Genomic DNA, 24,043 nt, shown 5'->3' on the forward strand with positions numbered 1-24,043 from the left:
TTTAACAGTTTATATGTATATATTTAATGTGGCTAGATTCTTATTCAAGCGATGTGGAAGAAACCAAAAACAGAGAGAAAGAAATCTATCTTAAAAACTCGTTGTCAATTTAAACGGAAACGAAAATCATGAAATAATAATTGAAACAGTGCTATGTATAATTAATAATAAATGAAATTTATTATGATATATTAAAATATGGATTAATCAAAACATTATAAAAATATGACTATATTAGATAACAAATATTAGATATATGAGACAATATATTAACAGAGGTGGAGATCATATAGTGATACTGGCGAGGTGATTATTTTATCTTCATAACTATATGTACTTATATTATATTCCGGTCAGGGTTGTTTTGGATTATATAGTTGAGGTAATAATAATAATAATAATAATAATGATGCTGATGATGATATACAATGCAGAGGTACGTAAGCATAATACGCATAAAACGCAATGCTTGCAGTGTAACAATTGCAGTATATTATAACAACGATGTTGGGCATCCGGTTTAAAGGTAAGAAGAAGATGATAATAAAACTGGTGTCAACATCTTACGATACCTGGAAGAAAGAGGCAATTCGCCTACAAAATGAAATTAAATGCTAAATGTTTTATTAAAATGCTATATTATTATTGCCACTAATATTATTTAATTATCATCATAGTGCATATTTTTAGAGAGTGGTTCAGAATTTTACGACAATATGCAACGATAGCTCAATATACACATACACACACATACGTTTTATTGGAATGGTAAGAGTTTGCGAGAGTGAATTCACGTAACAACCGATGCCCCTTGATTTTTGAGACCGACATATCCGGTGTTTTTTACTTTACTATGTAGTTAGTTTGGCGATAGCTGCATGCTTTTAAACTTTGAAAGATTCTCAACTGTGTAGCGGAAAGTTGCTTCTGACCTTTCCTTTTCTTCCTTGATATTTCGATCTTTTACCTCGTCTTTTACAAGTATCTGGTTTTGACTTGTCTGGTGGTTGATGCTGATTTACCGCGCGGGCAGTGTTGCCAACCCTGAAAAAGGCGGCTATCGTACCAGGGGCGTAATTTTAGCGTACTTGAGTACAAGTTTTAGTGTTTTTGAATTATAGTTGAACAAATATTTTGATTTTTGTTATCATGGGTGGTTACAATGTTAGCAACTAGTACTGTCAACAATCTTTTTCCTCATTTTCGCTGCCAAATTCGTTGGTAACTCTGCCTCTGCCCTAGGGAGTTTTTAGCGTTACCAGCCAATTTCGGAACGCACTCGATGCTCAGTTTTTACTTTCATTTTTCGATCTTCTTTCGTTTCGTGTCACCCACGTGCGCGAAAACTTGCATATTTAAAAATTTTTGTAATATCCAAGTAGACTCAATTTAAACTCATCAGTTATTGACTGAGGTTATTATTAATTTTAAAACAGACATGTATCATAGATTATTTGGTATTATTATTATTACAGATTACAAAAGCTGACCAGCCATATCACAAAGTGTCGGATTGGCTTAGCTCGTTGCAGCGAGAGACACCTGCTGAAATTATTTCGTGAGCGCGCGTAGAGACGTAAATTTTCAAAAGTTTTACATACAAGGTTTTATTATTTACTGTTTACTTGAAAAATTGTACTGTTATGGTAGATGGGTATGCGAAATCTCTACCGACAATTCATAAAGAACTTACAAAATTCAAAATTTACCAAAAAAAACAAAACAAAATGCAAAAATTGCCAGTCCTGTTTGAAGTTGGGACAATCGCATAGTTTTTTTTTAACTGAATCAAATATGGTAAAGGTTCAACCTTAGTTGAGTTGGCGTGAAATACTCCATCTGTGAATAATAAATGTTGAGTAATACAAGTCACGTCGTTTCTGTTTTTCTGTATTTATCATTAACGCTGTCTGACGGTAGGTATTCAATCAGGTCATGTGGGATACGCATTCAAGAAATGAACGATAGAGAAACTTGTACGAAATAAAACACGAATTTGACGAAATCATGTGTATATATATAAATGTCAACGTACAATAATATTAAATATGCTGAAAACACAAGTATTGTTACAACTATTATTATTTCAACAACAAATATTTTACACGTGTAATTAATGGTCAATACGATAATAACGAAATCAATCCTAAGCCAAAATTATGAAAATTCCGACCTAGTATTTAAACAATGCGCACACGCATTTATAGGTATGAATTTTTCGTTGCGAATATACATACGCACATATTTTTTTTTTCGCGGACGTTCGGCGATGCCGCGGCAGCAATTATACACATCATAAAATAAGATGCATATTCTATACGCTATATGTTATAATAAAATATATATAAAGAATGTGTCAAAACACAATTTTTACTCCAAAAACGAGGGAAAGAAGCGAAAAAATTTTAACCAATATAATATTATACACACATACTATATATATATATATTATCACGTAAAAACTATAGATGGGGTAATTCTCTACGTGAACGTCATAATAATAATTACTAGGTATCAATATTAATAATTGAATATCATCTAATTAAAGTTGTGCTATAAATAATAACCGCTATACCGTCTTCGGAATAATAATAACAAAAAAGCAATCAAAGAAAATAAAACTTTATTCCATTTCTTAGTGAATGTAATAAATATATATGCATATGCATCTTATTTTCTGAATTTCTTGGATATCTTGTCTGATTTTTTTTTCTTCTTTATTTTTTAGAGGCTAGACAGTACGTGAGGTGACACAGTACGTGAAATATAGATGTATATTTATATATATTTTTGTCGTTTTGTTTTGTTTTGTTTAGACTAGCGTACAGACAGTCGTTTCAGGCTAGTATGTTAAATAGCTGTGCGACGTACTTAAGTAGTTCATTATCTTACATATTTAACAATACTAATTATTTGTAAAGCCCGGCCGCGTGTAATATACTCTGTAATATAGAGTTTTGCTCCGCCAAAGCGAGTAGGAATTGTCAAATTTCAGGAGGTAGACACCCTGTAAAAAAAAAAAAGAAAAACAAGTCAACACGATATTTCGTGGGATTTTAAAAAATTTAAAGAAAATAATTATGCGTGTCACTTGCGGAAAAAAAAAAATTTCAATTTGTACAATATAATCATTGAACTATGCTCACTTGTCCCGGATATTGGTGACTACCGGCATAAACCTCTTCCTGTGAATCTCGCCTATAGACCTAAGGAGTAAAAGTGAAAGGAATCAATTTAATACCTATGAAATTTTCAGTTTAGCATTTCTTTGCCAAATTCTAGTGAAAGTAGACGCATGTAACTGCTGAAAGAGGCTATTTTTATTCCTCCTTTAAAAATAGCTGTCCAGACGGGACTAACATGCATTTGCCACTTCAACCAAAGATTGCATTACACTGTTATTTAAAATTGATGATTGTAGTCATATAATGACTAGTAAGGCAGGGAATTAATTTAGCTAATTGATCGTTACTAATTCAAATGTCGATATTAACATCTGTGCTCTAAAAATAAAATCGACCTTGTAGAACAACTACTGACCAGCTGTTCTAACTGACAAGCAAATTGTCTAGCATTCTGTCGATTATATTGAAGTACAGCTTGTGAATTAAAAATCCACTTGGAATATATCAACTTTTATTTCTTTCTACTTTCCGTGAAAGGTAGTGCAAAAACTTGCACGGTTCGTTGCTAAGTATTGGCAAAGTCTTAAGTGGCAAAAAAAAATAGTCAAACCAATTTGCAAACTCACAGGTACAATGACACTGATCGGCGGTGTGATTGGTTTACTGTATTCAGACTTTGGGATTCCGTTCATTGCTCCATTCTCCAGATCCTCCCTGGGTTCGTACTCCTCTTCCTCCTCGTCTTCATCCTCAGATTCGCTGATGTGGACGGAGACTTGATTGGTCTCCGGTTTAGACCATTCAAAGTAAACCCCAAACCCTATGTCGTACCCGTCCGTTGCGAACTCCCAAAATAGACAGGAGCCATCCTCATGGGTAGGAACTCTAACGGTGACGGTTTCCCCATGTCCAACTTTGATCACAGCATCGCCGGCTTCCTTGCGAATGATCTCTTTGAACTCTTCCACTCCGGTTCTAGTCCACATTTCAGCCGCCGACACAGGTGGCCAATCCGGCTCTGCTTCATCCGAATCATTCTCATTCAGTGGCGTAGTTTCGTTCGAATCGGCAGCATTCTTCTCACTCTCACTGCTCAGGATCTCCGCTAGCTTCTCTTTTTTCTCAGTGTCCGAGCCTTGATCCTCTATCACCAGCTGATTCTGATGGAGCTGTTGCATGTACTGGTGATAGTGCTGCTCCTGCAATTGCCTTATCAGTACACCTTGCTGCTCCGGGTTTCCGGGGTACTGCTGCTCGGCGTAGGCCTTGAATTGATGATAGGTTTGCTGGTTCAGCGCTTCCTGTATCTGCCGTCTCTGGCTCTCCTGTTTTATCCTTTCCTCCTCTTCGATCTGCCGCTGCTTCTCGAGCTCCCTGAGCTCCTCCTCCTTTTCCAGCCTCTTCAACTCCTCTTCTTTTTTCAGTCTAGCCTTCTCCTCCAGATCCCTTTTCTGCGCCTCGACTACGGTCTTGAACAACGGGCATAGCTTGTCCAGCAATACTATGAAACCCTCCATAGCTTCTTCTTTCGATATGTCGCCAAGGTTTTGCCAAGCCAATCGTCGGTCCCGACCTATCATGTCCAGCACTCCCAAGGGGGGTGCATTTTCTACTGTACATTTTCCATGCATTACTTGCTGCGTAAATGCGACCAACTTCAGCTTGTCCTCGTAAGACAAATGCACGGCTTTACCTTCCTTTTCTGAAAACGTGAAGAATCGTGTTCGTAAGTTAGATTCAACGATGCAAACAGGGGTGCTTAGTACTTGGAATGGAGTGAAAATTCATGCATTGGAAATATAAGATACTTGCGTGTTTTGTTTTGGGATTGGTGTCATATGAGCGAGGAGTGGGAACAACAATAAAGTTGAATAATCAATGGACCCAAAACTCAAATCTCACATTACTACAGCAAAATGCGTTTTGTTATCCACTGAAAGAGCGACGTCACTGTGGCATCAGAGTCGAAACGACAAAGCATAAGCACACAATTAGAGCTATGCAAATTGATATTGGATAGCAATCGAGAAGGTGAACGAGCGAGCTTTGTACATTGTTCTATAAGAAAAAAACATACCACCAAGGACAGCAGGGTCGAGAAGTGTGTGAAAAAAAACATACAGCAAGTGAACAAAAGCCATAAATAAATGACCGGGAATTGATTGCCGGGATAAAAACGAGGTCAGGTATTAAGAATTCCGTTGAATATTTGAAACTTCGATCCAGCGAGCTGACCATGAGCCTGATCGAGCTGTCAGACGGAGATACGTAGTGGAAAAAAGAAAACATGCATAAGAGATGCGGAGATGGCTTACCTTTGTAGAAGCTTAAGGCAATCTTGTAGAGTTCGCGGGTCTCAAAACCCGAAAGATGAGGCTCGAAAACCTTCGCATCGTTCCGGGAATCCGTATTGTCGGCTGTTCTTACCGGCGATAACTTCAGCTTGTCAAAATCTCGTCCTGCATCGGAAACGTCATCGGCTGGCGACGCCATTTGCAATTAACCCTGCGGCCTGCCGCCGCTGTTGCTGTTGCTTGACACGTCGATGCGGCCCGAATCCGACTCCGTAAATTCCCGATTTTTTCCGCTAGTCGAGTCTTCTTCTCACCGCCGGGGGCAGGTGGGCAACAAATAATACTTGGCGCACCCGTCACACGCTTCTCATCACTAACCCGCTTCGGAAAAAGTGTTTTTCTGACGACTCCGATATGCGCGATAAATATTGCGCGAAGAACACACACCGGCGTCGGCTGCTGGCCGAGGGTTGGTGGAACTGATAGAGCCTTTGTTGCGCTGTCGGTAAGGTAGAGCGTTAATCTTACCAGCTGCCGATAAATTAGTACCCGAAGTTCGGGCGATATAAGATGTAACGAAGAACCAGGATTTTCTCGCTTATTTTAATGTGCGCATAAAAGAGCGGAAGTTAAATAGATTTATAAACTTGGTCAGCACTAGTGGATCTCGTTGCTAACTCGTGTTTCTTTGTTTCCAATTTCATTTATGCATTGTTGGTAAATAGCATTTTCATCTACACATGGTATTGATGTATAAACTAGGATTTCGTGGATTAATTTGAGGATAAGAGATGGGGAATTGACTTTTCTACTTAAAATATTTGCTGAGGTGATTGACCGATCCTCAGCGAAGTCGAACGATGATTTGAACATTTGAAATTCGAATACGATACAAGGTATTTTCATTAATTGGTTTATTTATAAGCATCAATTATCGCTGCGGTAGAGTGAAGGGCAAATCAGAAGAATTCTAATTTTTGTTTCGATATAGTCCACAGTGATTAGGTAAAATTTCCATGTCGAATGTATTGAATTAAAATTCAAGTCCACGATCAGATAGATTTTCTGTTGAGAATCTAATTTTCTACGCGCAAAGACTGCCGCAAGAAATAAAAACAACAGAAAACGCGATAGTTATTATAAATATACCCACAGGCGCACAGTTATTTTGAGGCGTAATCATATCTTACATCGCACAGAGTCCGCGAACATAAAACTTTGAAAATCAAGGCACCGTTGTAAAGAAGAATAGAAATCCTGTTTTTTCCCCATTTTTTTCATACAGGAAAACAATATTAACTTTTATGTAATATAGATATGGCCAGTTAATTCTTGAAAGAAAAAGAAGAAAACAAAAAAAAATCCAACAACGAAAAAAAAATTCTTATCACTACCTTTCGATAAGCAAAGATTACGGCCATATGTCACCCGTTTGCTTGATGAAAATGATTTTAAGTATCATATATACCTATATGTCCGACCCACCGGAAGCTCTAATGATTTAATGAAATTAGTTACTTTGTAACGAAAAAGATACGTGAAAAATTAATAACATTTTTTCTTCAGTAACATTATACCCTGCACTGTGATCTCAGACGACAAAAACCTCACACTATTAATATTACATACCTATAACGAGCAAAAAGAAACTCTAGGTAAAAAAAATTCTCCTAAAATGGACAATCACGAGTATCCGTTTGTGCAACATAACAGTTGGATGTACTTGAGCTGAGATTGAAAATCGTACTATGACTGAAGATGATAATTGTGAAGAGATATAGTAGGCATGCGGAAATGAATTTATCAAAAGCGATGCATTATTAAGTACAGATATCGGTTCTAATATTAGTTTATCGAAGCTTAGTGGTGGGCGGGAGTCTGTTTGGGAACACTTGTGGCCTAAGCCCAGATACTTCAGTTCAAGGGTCTATTGTCATTAAAAAATTATACTTCTCTCATGCATCATTTTGAATGATCTCCAATTGATTATACGGAGCTACAAGCAATGACCGATCGATTCTTTGGTTGTACCTCCACCCATGCCAACAGACCTTTCCAATTTCCACCGATATCTCGACAACACAATTCCCCAGAAATCAAGAGATTTTGGAACAAAATATTTACGCGTTATGTCATACGATCCGCAGAAAATTGCTGTACAAAAATTCACCGCAAACTTAAGTTTATTAAAATAAGATAGTAGTGCAAAAATGTACGAAACGAATCGATTCACGCAATGATAATAGCTGAGTATATTTTTAAATGTCGCTCATTTTTCTCCATTCCATGCAGACACGTTTACATGATTATAAATTATTCATCTTGGAATAAATAAAAATTTTCTCAGCAGATGAAACGTGAAAATCCGATTATTCGAATGTAGTTAAATCATGATTCCTCGGAAATCGGTAGCAATGGGGTCGAGAAATTTTGGAAAGGAAAAGGCAGGTGTCGAGTATTTGGTGCCGGATTGTCGGGTTTCAGCGTGTGCATAAATTCGAAATGAAAGGGGTATACAGGCGCCAAAGACCCTCGTGATTTTTCGGTACACAAGTGCACGCGTCCCTGTGTTATAACATATAGATAGTGCAGTAGTCAAAGCATAATCTATATGGGGTGTTATCAAAAAGATAAGGTTACCAGAGCTCCTATCTGGTAGCCATATTTTCGATATAATATATAGGTAATCAATGCATCGAGTTCGCTACCCAGTCTGTGATCGCGCACAGGTACGACGACCACTCTTGAATTTCCAAACACCAAAGCAAAATAATCCGTAAAATCCGCGTTGCAAAAGTTAAAAAAGAAGTTCCCAAAAAACCAGAGAAGTAAATAAATCCGGAAGTATTTAAAACTGCGGGAGACCGCATGACTGCAGAGACGTTGATTAAGTTAAAGAATTATAAAAAATTCACAGTGATCGACTAGTTGTTTGTTAACAAATATACGTATCACGACAGGTTAATTGGGAAGACTGGAGAGAAGATAATCAAATCTAAACAACAGTGTGCAATTATTTTAGCGTGATAAAATTTGGAATTAAAAATTAGAAACATACTTCCACGGGGTAAAAATCTGCGCTCAGTTCTAATGGACTATCTTCCAAAGATCAGTCGTTTTCGACTGCAGCAGTGAAATAAAAAGCGCAATTACCGAGATAAAAGGGTGGCAATAGTGAGATTAGGAACTTCGGCGAACATTTGTTCGAGCAAAATACAACCATTGTGACAATGGCAGCAGCCTACGACGACTGCTACGACGCCTCTTGGCATCTCATACCGCCGGACTATGTAAGCAACGATGATGATTACAGGTGAGCCGATGAACGATCATCACATTCGAATTTTGAGTGTATTCGCTGGGTATAAATTAACTTAATTAATCCATAGTAATGACAGTCCATATCCATGCAGTCATTTCATGGAATATCGATGCGGCAATTCCAGGTTCGTACACCTTGGCGAAGCGATCGATACTGACGATGCCGACGAGTGCAATGCAACTGCTCCTGAGAGGGTTCGTGCCCTTTCAGGTGAACCGATAACTCTATCACAACGCATCTCGTGATTGGACAGACACTCGTGACGAATGTTAAGTTTCCCGTAAAAAGTAGACCTCGGTTGATGAAGTGAACTTCCGGGTTCAGAAGAAGCCGAGTTCGTACGCACAAGGAAAACCTGGAAAACTCAGGAATATTTTTTACAGCAGGGAAAAGTTATAGAATTTCAGAAATGAAACTGGAATTTTGAGTCTGTTGAAGAAATAAATTCTTTCCTATGCAAATTAGTATCGGTATTCAGTAAAAAAAGATTGCTTTCAACATTTTTTTTTGTCACATCACTCTGTACACTCTAAGTAGGTATATTACTTAATACCAAACCGTCTTTCGTTTTTTTCTTATAGGCTATTGTTTGAAAATTGATAGTCAGGCAGTAAGATAGGTACTAAGTAACATTAGAGATGTTACTATTAACTTGTAAAAAAATTGTCACATTTCTCGAGAAGTTAGTGAAAAAATCATATTTTCAGTCTGGAATATCTGGGAAATTCGGGGGATTTCAGATTCCAAAAAGCGTAGAAACCCTGAGAAGTCCGAAAGTTTAGGAAAATCTTTCGTGATACGTAAACGAAAAGTTTTCCGAGAAAAATTTGAAAAAAAGATAATGCAACTGTACGAAAAAAAAAAAAAAAAAGAAAAAAAAAAATGCCTCGTTGCGATGATTCGGAAATGAATTTTCACAAACCCTCGACAAATTACGTCTGGAAAATATCGAATGTAAATGTGATTGTTTCGTGTGCGAAGCGAGCGAAGTGTATAGGTACAACACAATCAGATTGTCGTGACTGAAAACAGTGTAATTGATTGGGAAGATCCACCCCTGCAATGCCCGGCGGAAACGAACGTTTAAGAGCTCTGGATCTGGGGGGGGGGGGGGGGGGGGGGGTGCAGCTTACGAGTGCACCAGTCGTGTTTTCTGGAGGGTTGAGGCGCTGCAACCCCTCTTCGGCGGCGTGGTACGCGATGTTACACAGCACCGTCGTCGATGCGAATCGTGATCGTGATATTGCCCAAGTACGAGCACCTGTTGGGTCTACACAATAAATTTATGAATAATCATCAGCCCGTTTCTTTCCGACTTGATGGGTTGCAGCCGGCTTTTCCTGATTCGGGTAATCATGGCTTCTTTTTCTTTCAGAATTACGTAGTCGCTTGAATCCCGATTCAATATCTTTTTTTTTTTTTTTTTGTGGTGTATAGAAATTTGCTTAAAATATGTGTGTGAATTAGAGTTATTTTGCAAGGGATTAATCTGAATTATTATAAGTATTGCAGAAAATAGTTTCGTTAATAAAATGAACGGTCGTAGAATCGAAATATTTAACCATTCTGAAGCGATTTTTAAACATCGAAAGCATTGATTTAAGCATTTAACGGCAGACTTTCGTACACTTTTTATTTTTCTATTTTCAACGAGATCTTGATTATAGCCAACGAACTTAATTTCTCTCAAGAGTAAAATTAATAAATATTATCGGTTTTCGGTGCTTTCCTTGATTGAGGTAAATAGTTACGCGAGTCATTCGATGTTATATATAGTGGCTATAGGTATAGTAATCGACTGACAATCGGATAAGGGGATATCTTTTGAAATATAGGCGTTCTGTGGGCATGAACGAGATACGTGCGGCATAGGCGCAGTAAAGTGTACCAAATAACCGACGGATGGAGAAATTTTTGGATTTTGGATTCTCAGATCAATTGTAATTCTGGTCAACGCGAATTTTGAGTCTAGATTCTAAATGTCAAATTTTTATTTCCTCCACGTAACTAATAAACGAAAAAATAGGTTTATCAGATAAAGTTTACTTTTGTAGAAACTAGAACGAAATTTCGGATTTAAAAAAAAAAAAATTACCTATTTTCTCAAACGTTTGTTGTAAATAACAATTCAAAAAAACTTCTTTTTCACATTTAAATCACGCTTGTTCAAAAATAATAATTACAGATAAAAATAGCAAAGACCGGTGAACAGGAAAAAAAAATTTTCTTCATTTTATATTTAAATAAATAAATTTTGATTCTATACATCGAATAGTGACAAAAATCTTCACACAATGACTAATATAAAGTTTGCTTAAATTTATCAACGAAAAACTTAAGAGACTTCTTTTTTTTTTATATCGACGTAAAAAAGACAAAATCAAACTTTTTTTTTGTTCACCAGTGCAATTTTTGGAATTTTCAATCCCTCGCCACATTCTTGATTCCTTAGTCTAATCTTTTTCCACCAACAATTCACACCTCTAATGAAAAAATCGTCAGATCAGTCAGATTTTTAGCCATCTTTGCGTAGCGCCTACTTGAGGCTAAGGCGAAAAGAGGAAAAAAAAGGCAGAAGGGTGAGAATAAGAGGAGGAGGAGGGGGAGAACAGGGCTACGCGCAGGTTTACGTTCATTCATGGATATCCCTACAAAGGCGCAGCTTGACCCTAAGGGATTTTCGAATGGCCGTGGTGTGACCCTCGTAGTACTACGCGCAGCAGGATTCTCCGAGGTTTCAGCGACGGCAGAGTATCCAGACGAATCCAGGCGTATCCGAGGGTTTCTCCGAAAACTCGACTTCATTCTTGGCCCGAAGTAAAATACTGGAAAAGCGGACGCGCGTCGAGGCGAAAACCGGCGGCCCCGAAGCTCCTTTTTCTGAATAAACCTTCACATAATAGAGCAGTTTAAGAGACGTTTAAGAAGTTATTCCAGCCAGTTTACTCCATTCAATGCTGTTTATCTTCCGGACGTACGTCGTCGACTCTAACCCTCAGGTAGAGAAGCGTCCACATCCGCCCACGGAACACCGGAAGTTCACACTTTCTAATTAAATCGGTGCGGATACCTGAGGCAAGGAATGTGTAAGAAAATTCTGGTTTAGATTCAAACACTTTTTTTCTCATTCGTCAACTTCAATCACCGCGACTATGAAAAATGCCGCAAAAGTACAAATTAACCGAGGGAACGTTGATTGCAGGAAGTGATAAATTTAACAGCTGGAAATGAAGTTGTAAATCGAATTAGCAGTCGAATATTGTTTGAAATAATGAGGAATCAATGGAGATGAGTAAAATTATTGGTGATTATTGCGAATCATGCTTGAAATCACGTGAGAGTGCTGAAGAATCTGTTCTTCAAGCGTCTGAAAATTTTGGAAATTGTTTGACCTTAAAGTCCCGCGGTAAACGCGAAACGGTGTCAATTCAGAAATTCCATATATTCATATGCTCACATGTGATTTGATTGATCTCTAGTCTAGACCGAGTGATTTTTCTATGATTAGCAGTGATTTGTCGTGACCACAACCGACCCAAAAATCACTGAAAATGGTCTGGAAAACTCGTAAACGATTCTAAACCAGAGATTACAGTAGAAATGAGTAAAAATCCAAACGATCGATTTGATTTGCAAGCGAATGGCTCCTTGGTAGAAAAAAGTGTAGGTTCAGGTATGTACCTACGGATTCAGGTAACCAACCGAATAAGCAAAGACACCGCATGGCTCTTCAGATTATAGTAGAAGCGTAACGAATATGCAGAAGGTTAGATATAAGAATTGCAGAGACACTCGAGCATTCGAAAGAATAGAATGGAAGGAATAAAGGATATAGGAGAGGCGGTTCTACGTGTATAGAAGGAGTTCTAAGGCTCGAGGAGTGCACTTGTCGGTCGATTGCTTTACGACAGATTCGCGTGTTGGCGGGAACCGTGTCTGCACGGCTCTGATCCTTCATGGGAATTCCAAAATGTTGAAAAATTTTGCCCGGGCACGTAGGGGCAGTAAAATGCGGCCCGCTTTCATCGCTCGAGGATCCATCGGGTCGACAACTCGGTGTACCGAATTGCCCGGCGAACAGGTATCGATATTGTCATGTTAATTCGCTTCTAGCAGTTTTTCAAAATACGCCTTAAATGGGTAGCGACCCATTCATCTCGGCACGTACTTCCCTGCCACCTGACGGTAAGTCTCATGTCCTTCACGGTATCCCTTCTACTCCTCCACTTCACGGAAAACTCTAACTGAAATCGCATCCGACGCGAAAGTTGAGTTAAACATCGTTTTCCGAGTGCCTTCGAAAAATCGGGCGTTATAAAAATCCTAACGACAATAACCAAATTCTTACAATCAGAATTGAGGATTTCTGAATCTCGTTTCAGTTTCGTCTCGATAATAGTGATTGAATTTTATCAAGTACCAAAAGTGAACGAAATTCGTTCTCTTTTCGTAGCAATTTAGCGTTCAAAAAGTGGTCGGATTTGAATTTTCAGACTTTCCGAGATCCGTATTAAAATTAATGGAACGATTCCGTTAAACTAGTCGTCGAGAGTTCGTCGGAGATTGGAAATCTCCGTTAAGAAACCCTGTGGTGAGATTAGCTTGTTCCTGAGCAGGCATAAAGAGTAAAGAATTCGGTGTTTGGAACCGGCTGAAGTCCGGTAATCCTCGACTTTGCCGGTCAACGATTAACTCGAATAGTCGAAGACCCGGCAGCGGGTCCGCAAGCCTTAATTGGTGTTTAAAATAAACATTGGATTAGATTCTGCGGCGATCGAGGTTTAAGCCCTGGCTAAACCGTCACCCTCTGGTCAAAATCCTACCCCAACCATCCGGTCGAAGAATCGAAGAATCGAAGAATCGAAGAATCGAAGAATCGAAGAATCGAAGAATCGAACCTTCATCTTCCTCTCTGATCCACACAATAACACCTTACCAACATATATATTGTCTCGAAATAACTTGAAATTTTTAAAAAGCAGGTTAATTCCGTCGCGTGACCAGCTCGTATTTCAGACGTGCACACTTTGCCGGAATGAACCCTTCGACTATACTTACAGCCTGTAAGGCAGAGGCTTCTAAGGTCTACCTTAGGTCCTGGACGTGTCGTGGCGGCGAGCCGATATGAGACGTAGACAAATTGGGTTGCGTGCTTGAAACAAGTTGGCACAGATATCGCCAAACAGTCGTGAGAACTCGACAAATGTTCCAGGCTCGATTGCCTCGCGGGTAGAAAGAGAGAGGAAGAGAGAGAGAGGAAGAGTCGTTCGTTGTCTTCGATGATTCTCGTTAAGTCAGTGATTTTTATTTTTGTTTTCACCCCTTCTAATATTCCCTTTTTTAAATTTTACACCTGCGGTATGCGGAAGCATTAAAATTTGACGAATCGAACGAGGATCAATTGCGTGAAAGCGGCACGATGTGTGAACCATGGTGATAAATAGCCGGTTGTAGATATTCCCAGAGAAGCGTCGTGGCTACCGCCACCGCCCCCTTCCGCACTTTTTGACTTTTTCAAAAGCCCCGACATCCCGAGTGTAAAGCGCGATATAAAGGGAGGAGACGGATGGACCAAATGGACCGAATGGACCGGATATTCGCCCTTTTACCGGGCCTTCCTTGGGTATATATCATCTCGGCTACCTGTCTCGATTCGACTCCGGTAGCTGCATGACCGGTAGTCCGAAACGTGAAGCTTCTAAATTTTCCTCCTTCTTTTTTCCTCTTTTTATTCTTCTTTTCTCGCCTTTGCGCCTTCGGTGAATAACCACTTGTCATAGTCGATTCATCGTCTATTCTCCCCAGAGATGCCGGATATTCCGTTGCACAAGCGGTGGGGATGCTTTCTAAAAAGAAATCGCATTAAATCCATGCACTCCTTTGCTTTCAGAGAAAATCGATACCGATCCTAGAATCCAAAAACGTTTATCGTTGTCCTCTTTCCTCGCTTCTATCGTTCATGATTATATGTACCAACATTACAAACCGTGCAACCCCTTCAACTTTCACGCATCGAGCTCATCGTTAGCTGCAGGGTTTGAAATAGATCGAATCTCTTCACGTGACCTGGTTGTAATATTTCATTTCATACGCAGGTCAAAAATAAGCCACGCGTAACACGGTTTCGCGTTAGAAATATCGACGTTGTTGCAACCATTCAGCGATGATACCCTGCAGTATATTATACACACGTAGAGGTATACAATCCCCGAGCTACACAAAGCGGAAAGAGAGCAAGGGAAGAACCTACCCTGGATAAAAAGGTGGAAGGGGAGGTAAAAAACGAAATGAAATGACCGCTAATACCCATTCACATTAGTACTCAAACTAAAGTATGCCCTCAATGTGAAAAGTTCTAATCGATGTTCGCCTTTCATTGGATAACTCGAGCCAAGGGGGTTGAATAACGCGGCGTCGATTGGGCGGCCGCCCTTCGATCCCATTGGCTGGTTCGGGGGTCGCGTTCGGTCCCGCCTCGGCGTAACTTCCCCTAAAATTTCCACTCCGGAAATTTCCGAGCGCGGTGAAAAGATTTGTTTCAAGACGTGGAAGAAAGTCTCGTCTCGGGTACTTGGAACTTCATTTTTTTATTCCCTTTGTATCAAATTCATCTTCTCTTTTTCACTTGCATTTCCACCTTCGCTTAAGGGTGTATATAAATATATTTCGCGAAGCCTCGTATCACCCCGAACACATCAACATGATCGGAAAGCAGAAGTCGTCGCGTCTCCGGGCGCCAAGAGAAGGGATAAAACGGCAAACGAGAGGGGTAAATTTCCCTCGGGAGTCGCGCTGCGGGGCGAGAAACGGTCCAAGTCCCGCCCTCGGTTCGACGACGCCGCCCTTATTCGAGGGTGCTTGAGTTTCGAGCGGGAGCGAAGCCTCGCCGGAGGTAGGGAACACTATTGGTCAAGTGCTCGTCGGGGACACTCAAAAAGTACAAGAAGAGTCCTTAACTCGAGGTTGGTGTGCCGAAAATACCGCGGTTAACAGCTGCTGCACTTGAGCCGATACGAGTGGACTTTTGAGTTTTTTTTTTCACCACCCCCGAGTTTTCGAAAGTTGATAAAAACGAGGTTAATCATTGGAGTATCTAGTCGGAATTATTGATACTTTATTTTCCGGTTGACGTGCAAATTGTTGAGTGAAACTAGATGTGTTTAGTTTTTTTTACACGGTATTATCGTCTGTTGTTATATTTTTTTAAATATTGTGTGCGGTGTTGATTCGTTCGACGAAAACGTGAGGAAGGTCGATCGAAGAAAGATTAAGATTTGTGAAAACGTTGTAACGGAAGTTCGAGTGAACAAATATATATAGATAAATAAATCAACGTGTGAAAAATTTCGGTCTGCTTAATCGCAGATAAAGACAGTAATAATATGTTTTACTGACGATAAAATTTTCACCGCAACGCGCAACGAGACCTTCAATATGGCGGATAAAAACAAGATCCTACCGTGGTCCCTGCTTCCATATCCGGCGAGTTTGTTGAACCATGTTTGGTACAGTCAACTCGCTCTGAATACTAGGTAAATTGAAATTCTAACAGTACGTATGTAATAAGAAGATGAAATGAAAAAAATGAAGATTGTAAAATGTTTTTGTCTGCCACGATATCATTCTAAGAATTCAAATTTATCCTTGCATTTAGATCCTTCTATTTTCATTTCATCTTTGATTAAAATTACTTTCCATTCCCCGCAAGCTTCGCGAGCTTCAGAGTATTTCAGTGATTGTGATTATCTACTCAGTGATTATTTTCAAAACATCAACGTCGAATGAATATTGATTTAATATGATTTCTCTTTCTCCGGACAAAAGTTTTTACCGAAAGATTTCAAGCGGATATAAAAACCGCGTAAATCTATGTGAAAATAGTTGCGCTATAGTCAGAAAAAATTCTTATCTTCTTTCTACTATCGCAATAATTGCGAAACGATCGAGTTTGTCATCGTCTACAAACATCTCGACGAGAAAGAGAGAGAGAGAGAGAGAGAGAGAGACATTGACGAGGCAATCGGACCTGATAATATTGCATCGTTTTAACGCCTCGAAGGCTTAACGAGGATATAATATAAAACACAGATACCGACGAGGGTCTAAATCAAAGCGGACACGCGAGGCGGCGAACAGATTGGACCATTTCCTGGCGTCGACGCGATACGCGCCACTTAGGGAAATGAACCATTTTGGCCCCACGGGGATCGGGTATAAGAATCGCGTTATTTTGATTGGGAAGAAAATTGAGGGGTGAGCATCGCCTCCATTTCATAATTATTCTAACTAAAAGCAGCAGCTTCAATCACTCACCGAACTGATGATTCCGTGGTCCGCTGAGTTGTCCAGAGAGTCTTCATTCGCAGTTAAAAATCGATGATAATCTGAAATCAGAAAAAATTGGCAATCAGGTAATAATTCGTTGTGTCATTAGCCTCTTCTTTCAAAGTTGCAAACGCTATTCATCGTATATAACTTTTCTGTTAATTTACTCTTCGACTATTATAACAAAATTAAGCCCGGCTGCTGTGAGAGGGATGATGAGATATCCGACGGTCTTTAACCAGTTCGGTGATTTCAACGCCAGAGTTTCCCGTTAATTCCCTGCAGGAGGCGCGATTTAACACCGGGTCAAAATGAGCAAGGCTTTGTCCTACTTTACGCCCGTTTAAACGCAGAAGAATATTATACACACGGACAAAAATATATATTTATATGCGCACATACTGGTTATAGTTTTCGTTACTGTGAGCAACAAGTTGTTATTGTTTTTTATTTTCTTGTTCCCACATCGCTTTTATAACAAACAAATTAAGTGCTCAATTATAACTGAATGATAACGAGAAACGAGATGATAGTTATTCGAATGAAGATTGCTTTCGTTCGCAGATTCCACATTGATACAAAAAAAAAAAATTTCATTCGATGTATTGTACAGCATATAGATACACGAAGAGAATACATAATGACTTTCAATGGTTAGGTAAACATGAAAAAAAATCAAGAGAAAACGAATCGATAAGTGATGAGCAATATGAAAAATGGTGCAAATTTTTTCGCCATCTTCTTTCAACTTTTCAACTTTTGCCTCCGTTAAGTAGTGAGGTAAACTGGTGGCCACTGGAGCTATTAAGGATTTGAAAAGAGAATACAGGTTCCATCGTTATTCGTGTAGGTGCCTAAACACAAGAATCGGATGTCCGAGAATGACGCGAAACGTGTCAAGATAATGGGCGGAATGGCTTACGGAGCTTAGGGTGCAGGTTCATTTAGGGCGTCCTGAAGCCGGAGGCGGCGGACAGGTAGAGGCAAGATCCTTTGGTCGCGGTTCCTCGGAGCCTCCGACGACCGTCGGCAGGACGAGGATCGTCAAAAAGACCAGTTCAATCGCATTAGAGATGGCTCCTTGAGGCTCGTGGCTTTTTGACACGTTCAGACTCGACGCCTTTGGTCTTGGAAATTGGATTTCAAATACCCTTCCCCTGACCCAAAACCGCAGGAACCTCTCGTTCCACTTCTCCGAATGAAGCGACGAGGAAAACGAGAATCATTAAGCCAAGACGGTGGAGAAAATTAAGGTCCGATTTTATAGGCATCAAGGATATCTTGTAGAATTTATCCCTTTTCTAACTTTCGAAATGGTGTCAATATCTCAAGAAACACGTCAGTTTTTGACAGCTGTCAATAAGTTCGGTGCCATTTTTTGAGCTAGCTATGATTACCGAAAGCTCGAAAAGCGTGGATACCGTGGATATTCTTACTGTAACGTTCCTTTTTTGAAAGATCCTTTTCGTCGTACCTTCTCTTTAAATTTAGGTACCATTTGTGATCTCGTTGAATAACGATCGAGTCAACGACACGTTTAATCGGTTGTTTCAGGCTACTCGAAAGCATGAAGATGCCGGCACGGACGTCCGGTTTTCACATCAGCGACATCCTGGAGCTAAACGACTCAAAACCGACGCCAGAAGATTCTGAGCTTCAAGGTGAGTCCAGATCCCCCAAATCCGAGTCCCCTGCTGGAACATTTCCCGAAATGAACATCGGACCTCGTTTTTTTCAGGAACCACGACGGTTTTGCCAGCGGCAAACGAGGTGCCCTCGACTTACCAGCAGCTCCTTGAACACACGACGGCGATGCTGCAGCCCGGAGTTCACGGGAACTTAAACAGAGCGACGCTGCCGCCTCCGCCGCCGGGAATTCTGGGATGGCCAACCGGGCCGTCACTGCCTTCGACGGTGCCGCAACCCCTGGAGGAAGTTAACGGTGAGAAATCAGCCTTGCGTCCAAGTTACAGACGACGGAAATGCGCAGGACTTGAATCCTGCGGCACCCTGTGTTTGCCAAGGACGGTACAATTGGCCGAGTCGAGCCCCCGGTCTAAGCAGGATCTAATAGGCCTCTAAAGGGCTTCGCCGGATCAGACTGCCGATTGGTCGAACGGGTACCGCGGATTGGCAGATGTACCAACGTACGCGCAGATGTTCCGAGCTTTCAATGAATTCGAATTGTCACGCCCAGCCCGTACTCTGTCATTGTAGGTTGGACCTAGCCTGAAATTTTCCGAGGTTTTACCTACGTGTTCAGACACCCCATTTTTTACACCTTGTTCCGCCTCGCCTCGCCCTTTGGCACGATCCTTTTGCGTAACACGGTCTAAAGAGAACAGTCACGCCAATTATTACCGGCCATTTATAGTCTCGTCGAATTGGTCGAAACGACATCAATTTCGGTTTTTACTAACGATTATACGGCGTTTTCCATCCTTCGATTTCGGAATGGAAAGTTGAGAGAGCTTGAGAATCGTAGTTTGAGGCATTAGGTTTAGGGTCAATTTTTTTTTGTAGAGGTCAGGTGTTTTGGCTGATTAACCAGACTCGTGTAGGTCAATTTTGAAGAATTTCCATGATCTGATATCAATACAAGAAATGGTGGTGTTAAATTTGATCAAACCAAATCAAATGGTACAGTCTATGGATCGTAGCATCGAATTTTTCCGACAGTGAATAGATTCGCGAAGCATATTTATAGAGGAACACAAATGGCAGATTTTTCTGACCTTAATAAACCAGCCAGCCTAAAAACTTCCCACCCGAATACATTTCAAGCTCATAAAGCATCGAGAAATGGACTTTTGATTTTTTTAAATTTTGTCAAGCAGCGTCGACTGAGACCAAAATCATTAAAATCCGTTCATTTATTCTCAAGATATCGTGGAACAAAAAACTTGATCAGACACGTACCCAGCGTCCATTCGAAAATGGTCGGAGTAATTCTATTTTCTAAACGTTTAAAAAACGTCGAGATCTAGTGAAAACTAGACTCCATATTTTCGTAGTGAGTATAATAGCTTCCCCTTCTCTCTTTTTTTTCTTGGAAAAGAGAAGAGATCGGGAAGCTAAAAACGTGGTCAACATCATACACGAGAAGCATTATTCGCGCGTTATAAAATCGGATGCCCATCATCGGCACAACAACCACGCGAGATAAGATAAAATAATACCATTCCATTCGACGAGTGCCTACAACAATCCAGATCGAGATGCAAGCTTGAACCCCATGGAACACCGACGAGGGAATAATAGGCTGTATTTACCGAAGACGTGTCAGTGGGCTGCAGGCGCGAATAAGAAATGAGGGTGGGTACAACGTGTACTCCAACTCCAACAGACACCCGCTCCTCGTGCGAGGCGAATAATGAAATCACAACGCAAAGTCCCGCAGGGTTAATCTCCCATGAAAACGATACGGACAGCCAGTCGACAATATCCCCATTCCCCAAACCCAGGAGTAGGGAGAGTCCAAGGCTGACAACGCGCTTAAATGCTGCCGCAATCCCGTGGGGCTTGTACGATATTATGTAGGTATCAAATAGGATTTATATTAGTTCACACCCTCCCGGCATCGCCATGCAGGGGTTGGGGCGACCCGCGACGACACGATGTTCACCTTGATGCGGCCATTCCGGAGGTCGTCGTCGACGGAAAAAAGGATCTGTCGTCATACATGCCGCAGGAATCGTTTTTCCCCGTTTAATTCGGCAAGAGAAAGTCGTTAAGCCGACTGACAAGGAACGTAATTCAGATGCACCTCACCGATCTTATTCGTTTTGCGATATGTTGTTGTCCGTTAAAAAACATTGGACACGTCTTTTTTTTTACGTGCCAATTCGGTCGTTTAAGGGGTGAAAACCAGCCCTTAAGTTCACTCTGAAAAATCGTTTTGCAGGATTTATCGAATATGGGGCAATGTTTTTCGGTCAGAATACCCGGACATTATTCACTACGACAATGCGTGCAGTATTTACACCCTAAGGGGTTGCATCCCTCGGCGTTTTTGTTGCACCGCAACACATCTGCAGAGAATGAAGTACATCGGTGAGATACGACTCGGGTATTTTGACCTTGTCAGTTTTCCTAAACGATGACTCAAAACCGTTTGTAACAAAGCTCGGGGTTAGACAGCGCCTTTTATTATATTTATATACCCATACAACAATGCCTAATTAAAAAATCGATCGCACTCCGCCGCATCTGCCTTCTCTAATCAGGGTCTAACGGTTATCGATGATTCGGTGCCGACGCAGGCCGTTCTCCCATCGACGATGCAGCTGTTGTGCATCACGCGGCTAATTGGCCGAGTGCATGGTCACAACAAAGTGATTATAGGTATACGTTTAGGTCTTAAAGTCGGATCGTTCCTCGGTATTTCCGCCAAGTTAGTGGAACACAGCAAGCTACACTTCGGCGTAAAAGTATGGAAATAGGGTTTCGTGAATGTCCCCTAAAAAGAGACCGGAAGCGACGTTTCCCTCTTTTGTTGCAATACGTCCGGAAACAGAGAAGCGTCTCGCCTCGTTTGCCGGACAAAAGTCACGTCTGCGAGCTTACGTTTGCGTATTTTTCCCTCATCTCAACGAATTAGCGAATTCGTAAATGGGGCATCGGATACTGATCCGGATATCTTCCATCTCTGATTCCAGTCCTCCAGCAGCCGGACTCGACCAGTCCGACAATATCCGACCTCTCGTTTCCCTCGCATCCTGAAAACGGGCACGAGTCGAAGGAGGACGAGCAGGAGTTCGAGGAGGAGCACCAGGGCGAGTCTCAGCCCCACGAGAACGAGCACAAGAAGCGAAAGCGGCGGGTCCTCTTCTCCAAGGCCCAGACCTACGAGCTGGAACGGCGGTTCCGGCAGCAGCGATACCTCAGTGCCCCGGAACGTGAGCACTTGGCCTCCATCATAAGGTTGACCCCGACCCAGGTCAAGATCTGGTTCCAGAACCACAGGTACAAGACAAAACGCGCCGCCACCGAGAGGGTCGAGGCCAGTGGAAGCGGTTGCTCGCCGAGGAGGGTCGCCGTCCCCGTCCTCGTCCGCGACGGAAAACCCTGTCAGTCGAAGCTAATGGAGTCTGCATCGTATCCTGGTTCCGGGCAGGTCCCCATGGCTCCGTACATGCAGAAGCCGTACTGGTGGTAAGCACGCTACGAGTTTTAAAAATTTTATCAATGTCACCAGAGTGCAATAGCTGCCGATTCGCAATTATCGCGCGATTTCCAATTTCGCGGATCAGAAATTGGAAAGAAAAATTCGGTTTAATCGCGGTATTGAAATTCGTGGGGAAAAAATTGATGACAAATTCGACTTTGATATGTATAATAAATTTGGAGGTGAATTTTTGGTGGTAAATTTTTTTTTCTTTTTTCTTTATATCTTTGTTTTTTTTTTTTTTTTTTCGATTTTCATTCTGTGCTACTCGGTGGCCAAATTTTTGATCCAGTCTTTGATCAGAGGGTTGAATATTCGTAGGTCGAGTCACATGATGGACGTTGTAGCGTGTAAATTAGCTGAATCGCGTGTCAGGATGATGATGTAGTCAAAAATCATACACATTCTTACCTAATATACTATAACGATGTTATACGTGTATAACTTAATACTTGATATAGTGATGATGATGATGATGATGATGATGATGATGATGATTATTATTATTAGTATTATAACTATCTAATATTATAAGAATAACGACGAAAAGTGATTTTAGAAGGTATAATTATAGTATATTATTATACAATATACATATAATACCTATATATTATATTTAACAGATATAACATTATCCTGTATATCCTGTATGCCATAACGTATATTAAGTAGTAGTTGATTAATGTGATTATTAAGAATATTTCTTACATAAATAATGTATTATAAAATAGACGATAAGGTTTTTGTACAAATTCATTCTAGACAGAGTTCAAATTAGTTTATAGAATTCAACCCTGTACTCATCGACGTCGCGTCATATATATATACATTTCTTATACCCCATAGAAAATCATGGGGTATTAAATATCGTAGTAAATTCTCCTCTCCATTGTATCAAATATTTCCACTAGATAACTGTACACGGGTATGATTTCACAATATTGTTCATTTTATTTTATTCTTTGCCCTTTTCTCGTTACTTATCACGATCGCAACGAGTCTTGGCACTCCGTTTTTAAACCCAGTGAATGAAACGTGTATCGAAGCTAGTTTAAAACTATTATCAAGACTGCTTAACTCGCAGGCATAGAGTATATATATATATAAATATATAAGAAAAGAAAAAGATTTAAAAAAAAAGAAAAAAAAAAAAAAAAATCCAGAATTCGTAGAAGAAGAGATAAAAAGCGAGAGAGAGGAAAAGAAAAAAATCACTAGAGAATAATATAATATTGCGCGTAATGATAATGGTGTGGGAATTTCCTTCTTTCAGTCAGCGACGGTACGTTATATTAAGTTGTGTAACGGCAATCGACGTGTCAAATGCGTGTTATTATATATCTGGGCGTTATTTAAGACCGTGTATAGATAAGGTAGTGATATATAAGGTATATTGTAGATTATACTTATCTATTCGGCGCACACGTGTGAAGGGAAAAATTAAGAAATGATACTTACTTACTTACTTACTTACTTACTTGCTTACTTACTTGCTTACTTGCTTACTTAATCAGCGAGATCTCTCGCCTATAGCCCACTCCGTGTTCACTGCAGTCTAAGTTCTCGGCTTACTTTACACTTGAGAATTCAGATTAATAACGGCATACATACTTGCACTCGCAAATTAAAATTGATAAAAATAAATCTGCACACGTTTTTCCCTTGCATTGAATTCATTTATACGATCTATACTTTGTACACAAAATTTTACTACAATCTAATTATTGTATTTATATGTTTAAAAATATCACCCGCACCATTTTCTATCTTTACGTAACGGATTGATATAATATTATTGTACTATATACGT

At 40.2% G+C, this 24,043-nt stretch overlaps 2 protein-coding genes across 3 annotated transcripts; one reads left to right on the top strand and one right to left on the bottom strand.

The window, feature by feature from the left end:
• Positions 1-2,744: 2,744 nt before the first annotated feature.
• LOC124413096 (Golgi resident protein GCP60) lies at positions 2,745-5,846 on the bottom strand. Its single transcript, XM_046893456.1, has 4 exons — positions 5,441-5,846; positions 3,752-4,827; positions 3,147-3,206; positions 2,745-3,007 (listed from the first exon to the last, which is right to left on the bottom strand). The coding sequence occupies exons 1-4, from the start codon at positions 5,616-5,618 to the stop codon at positions 2,906-2,908; spliced, it is 1,416 nt and encodes a 471-aa protein (XP_046749412.1). The 5' UTR covers positions 5,619-5,846; the 3' UTR covers positions 2,745-2,905.
• Positions 5,847-8,641: 2,795 nt separating this feature from the next.
• Positions 8,642-22,248, top strand: LOC124412994 (homeobox protein Nkx-2.2a-like). Of its 2 annotated transcripts, none has more exons than XM_046893263.1 (4): positions 8,642-8,732; positions 18,621-18,727; positions 18,805-19,008; positions 21,725-22,248. In XM_046893263.1, exons 1-4 carry the CDS (start codon positions 8,650-8,652, stop codon positions 22,222-22,224), a joined length of 894 nt encoding a protein of 297 aa, XP_046749219.1. In that variant the 5' UTR covers positions 8,642-8,649; the 3' UTR covers positions 22,225-22,248. The 2 variants fall into 2 exon arrangements, with proteins under 2 accessions (XP_046749219.1, XP_046749218.1); XM_046893262.1 differs by lacking the exon at positions 8,642-8,732 and adding an exon at positions 16,087-16,273.
• Positions 22,249-24,043: the final 1,795 nt, after the last annotated feature.

This window comes from Diprion similis, chromosome 12, assembly GCF_021155765.1.
Source record: "Diprion similis isolate iyDipSimi1 chromosome 12, iyDipSimi1.1, whole genome shotgun sequence".
Lineage (NCBI taxonomy): Eukaryota > Metazoa > Arthropoda > Insecta > Hymenoptera > Diprionidae > Diprion > Diprion similis.

Excerpts from the sequence above, each read along its gene's own strand:
- LOC124413096 (XM_046893456.1), bottom strand. The coding sequence starts at position 5,618 with ATGGCGTCGCCAGCCGATGACGTTTCCGATGCAGGACGAGATTTTGAC. Across the intron at positions 4,828-5,440 it reads TGCCTTAAGCTTCTACAAAG|AAAAGGAAGGTAAAGCCGTG; the intron begins GTAAGCCATCTC and ends TCACGTTTTCAG. Across the intron at positions 3,207-3,751 it reads CGATCAGTGTCATTGTACCT|GTCTATAGGCGAGATTCACA; the intron begins GTGAGTTTGCAA and ends TTTACTCCTTAG.
- LOC124412994 (XM_046893262.1), top strand. The coding sequence starts at position 16,176 with ATGGCGGATAAAAACAAGATCCTACCGTGGTCCCTGCTTCCATATCCG. Across the intron at positions 16,274-18,620 it reads CAACTCGCTCTGAATACTAG|GCTACTCGAAAGCATGAAGA; the intron begins GTAAATTGAAAT and ends CGGTTGTTTCAG. Across the intron at positions 18,728-18,804 it reads AGAAGATTCTGAGCTTCAAG|GAACCACGACGGTTTTGCCA; the intron begins GTGAGTCCAGAT and ends CGTTTTTTTCAG.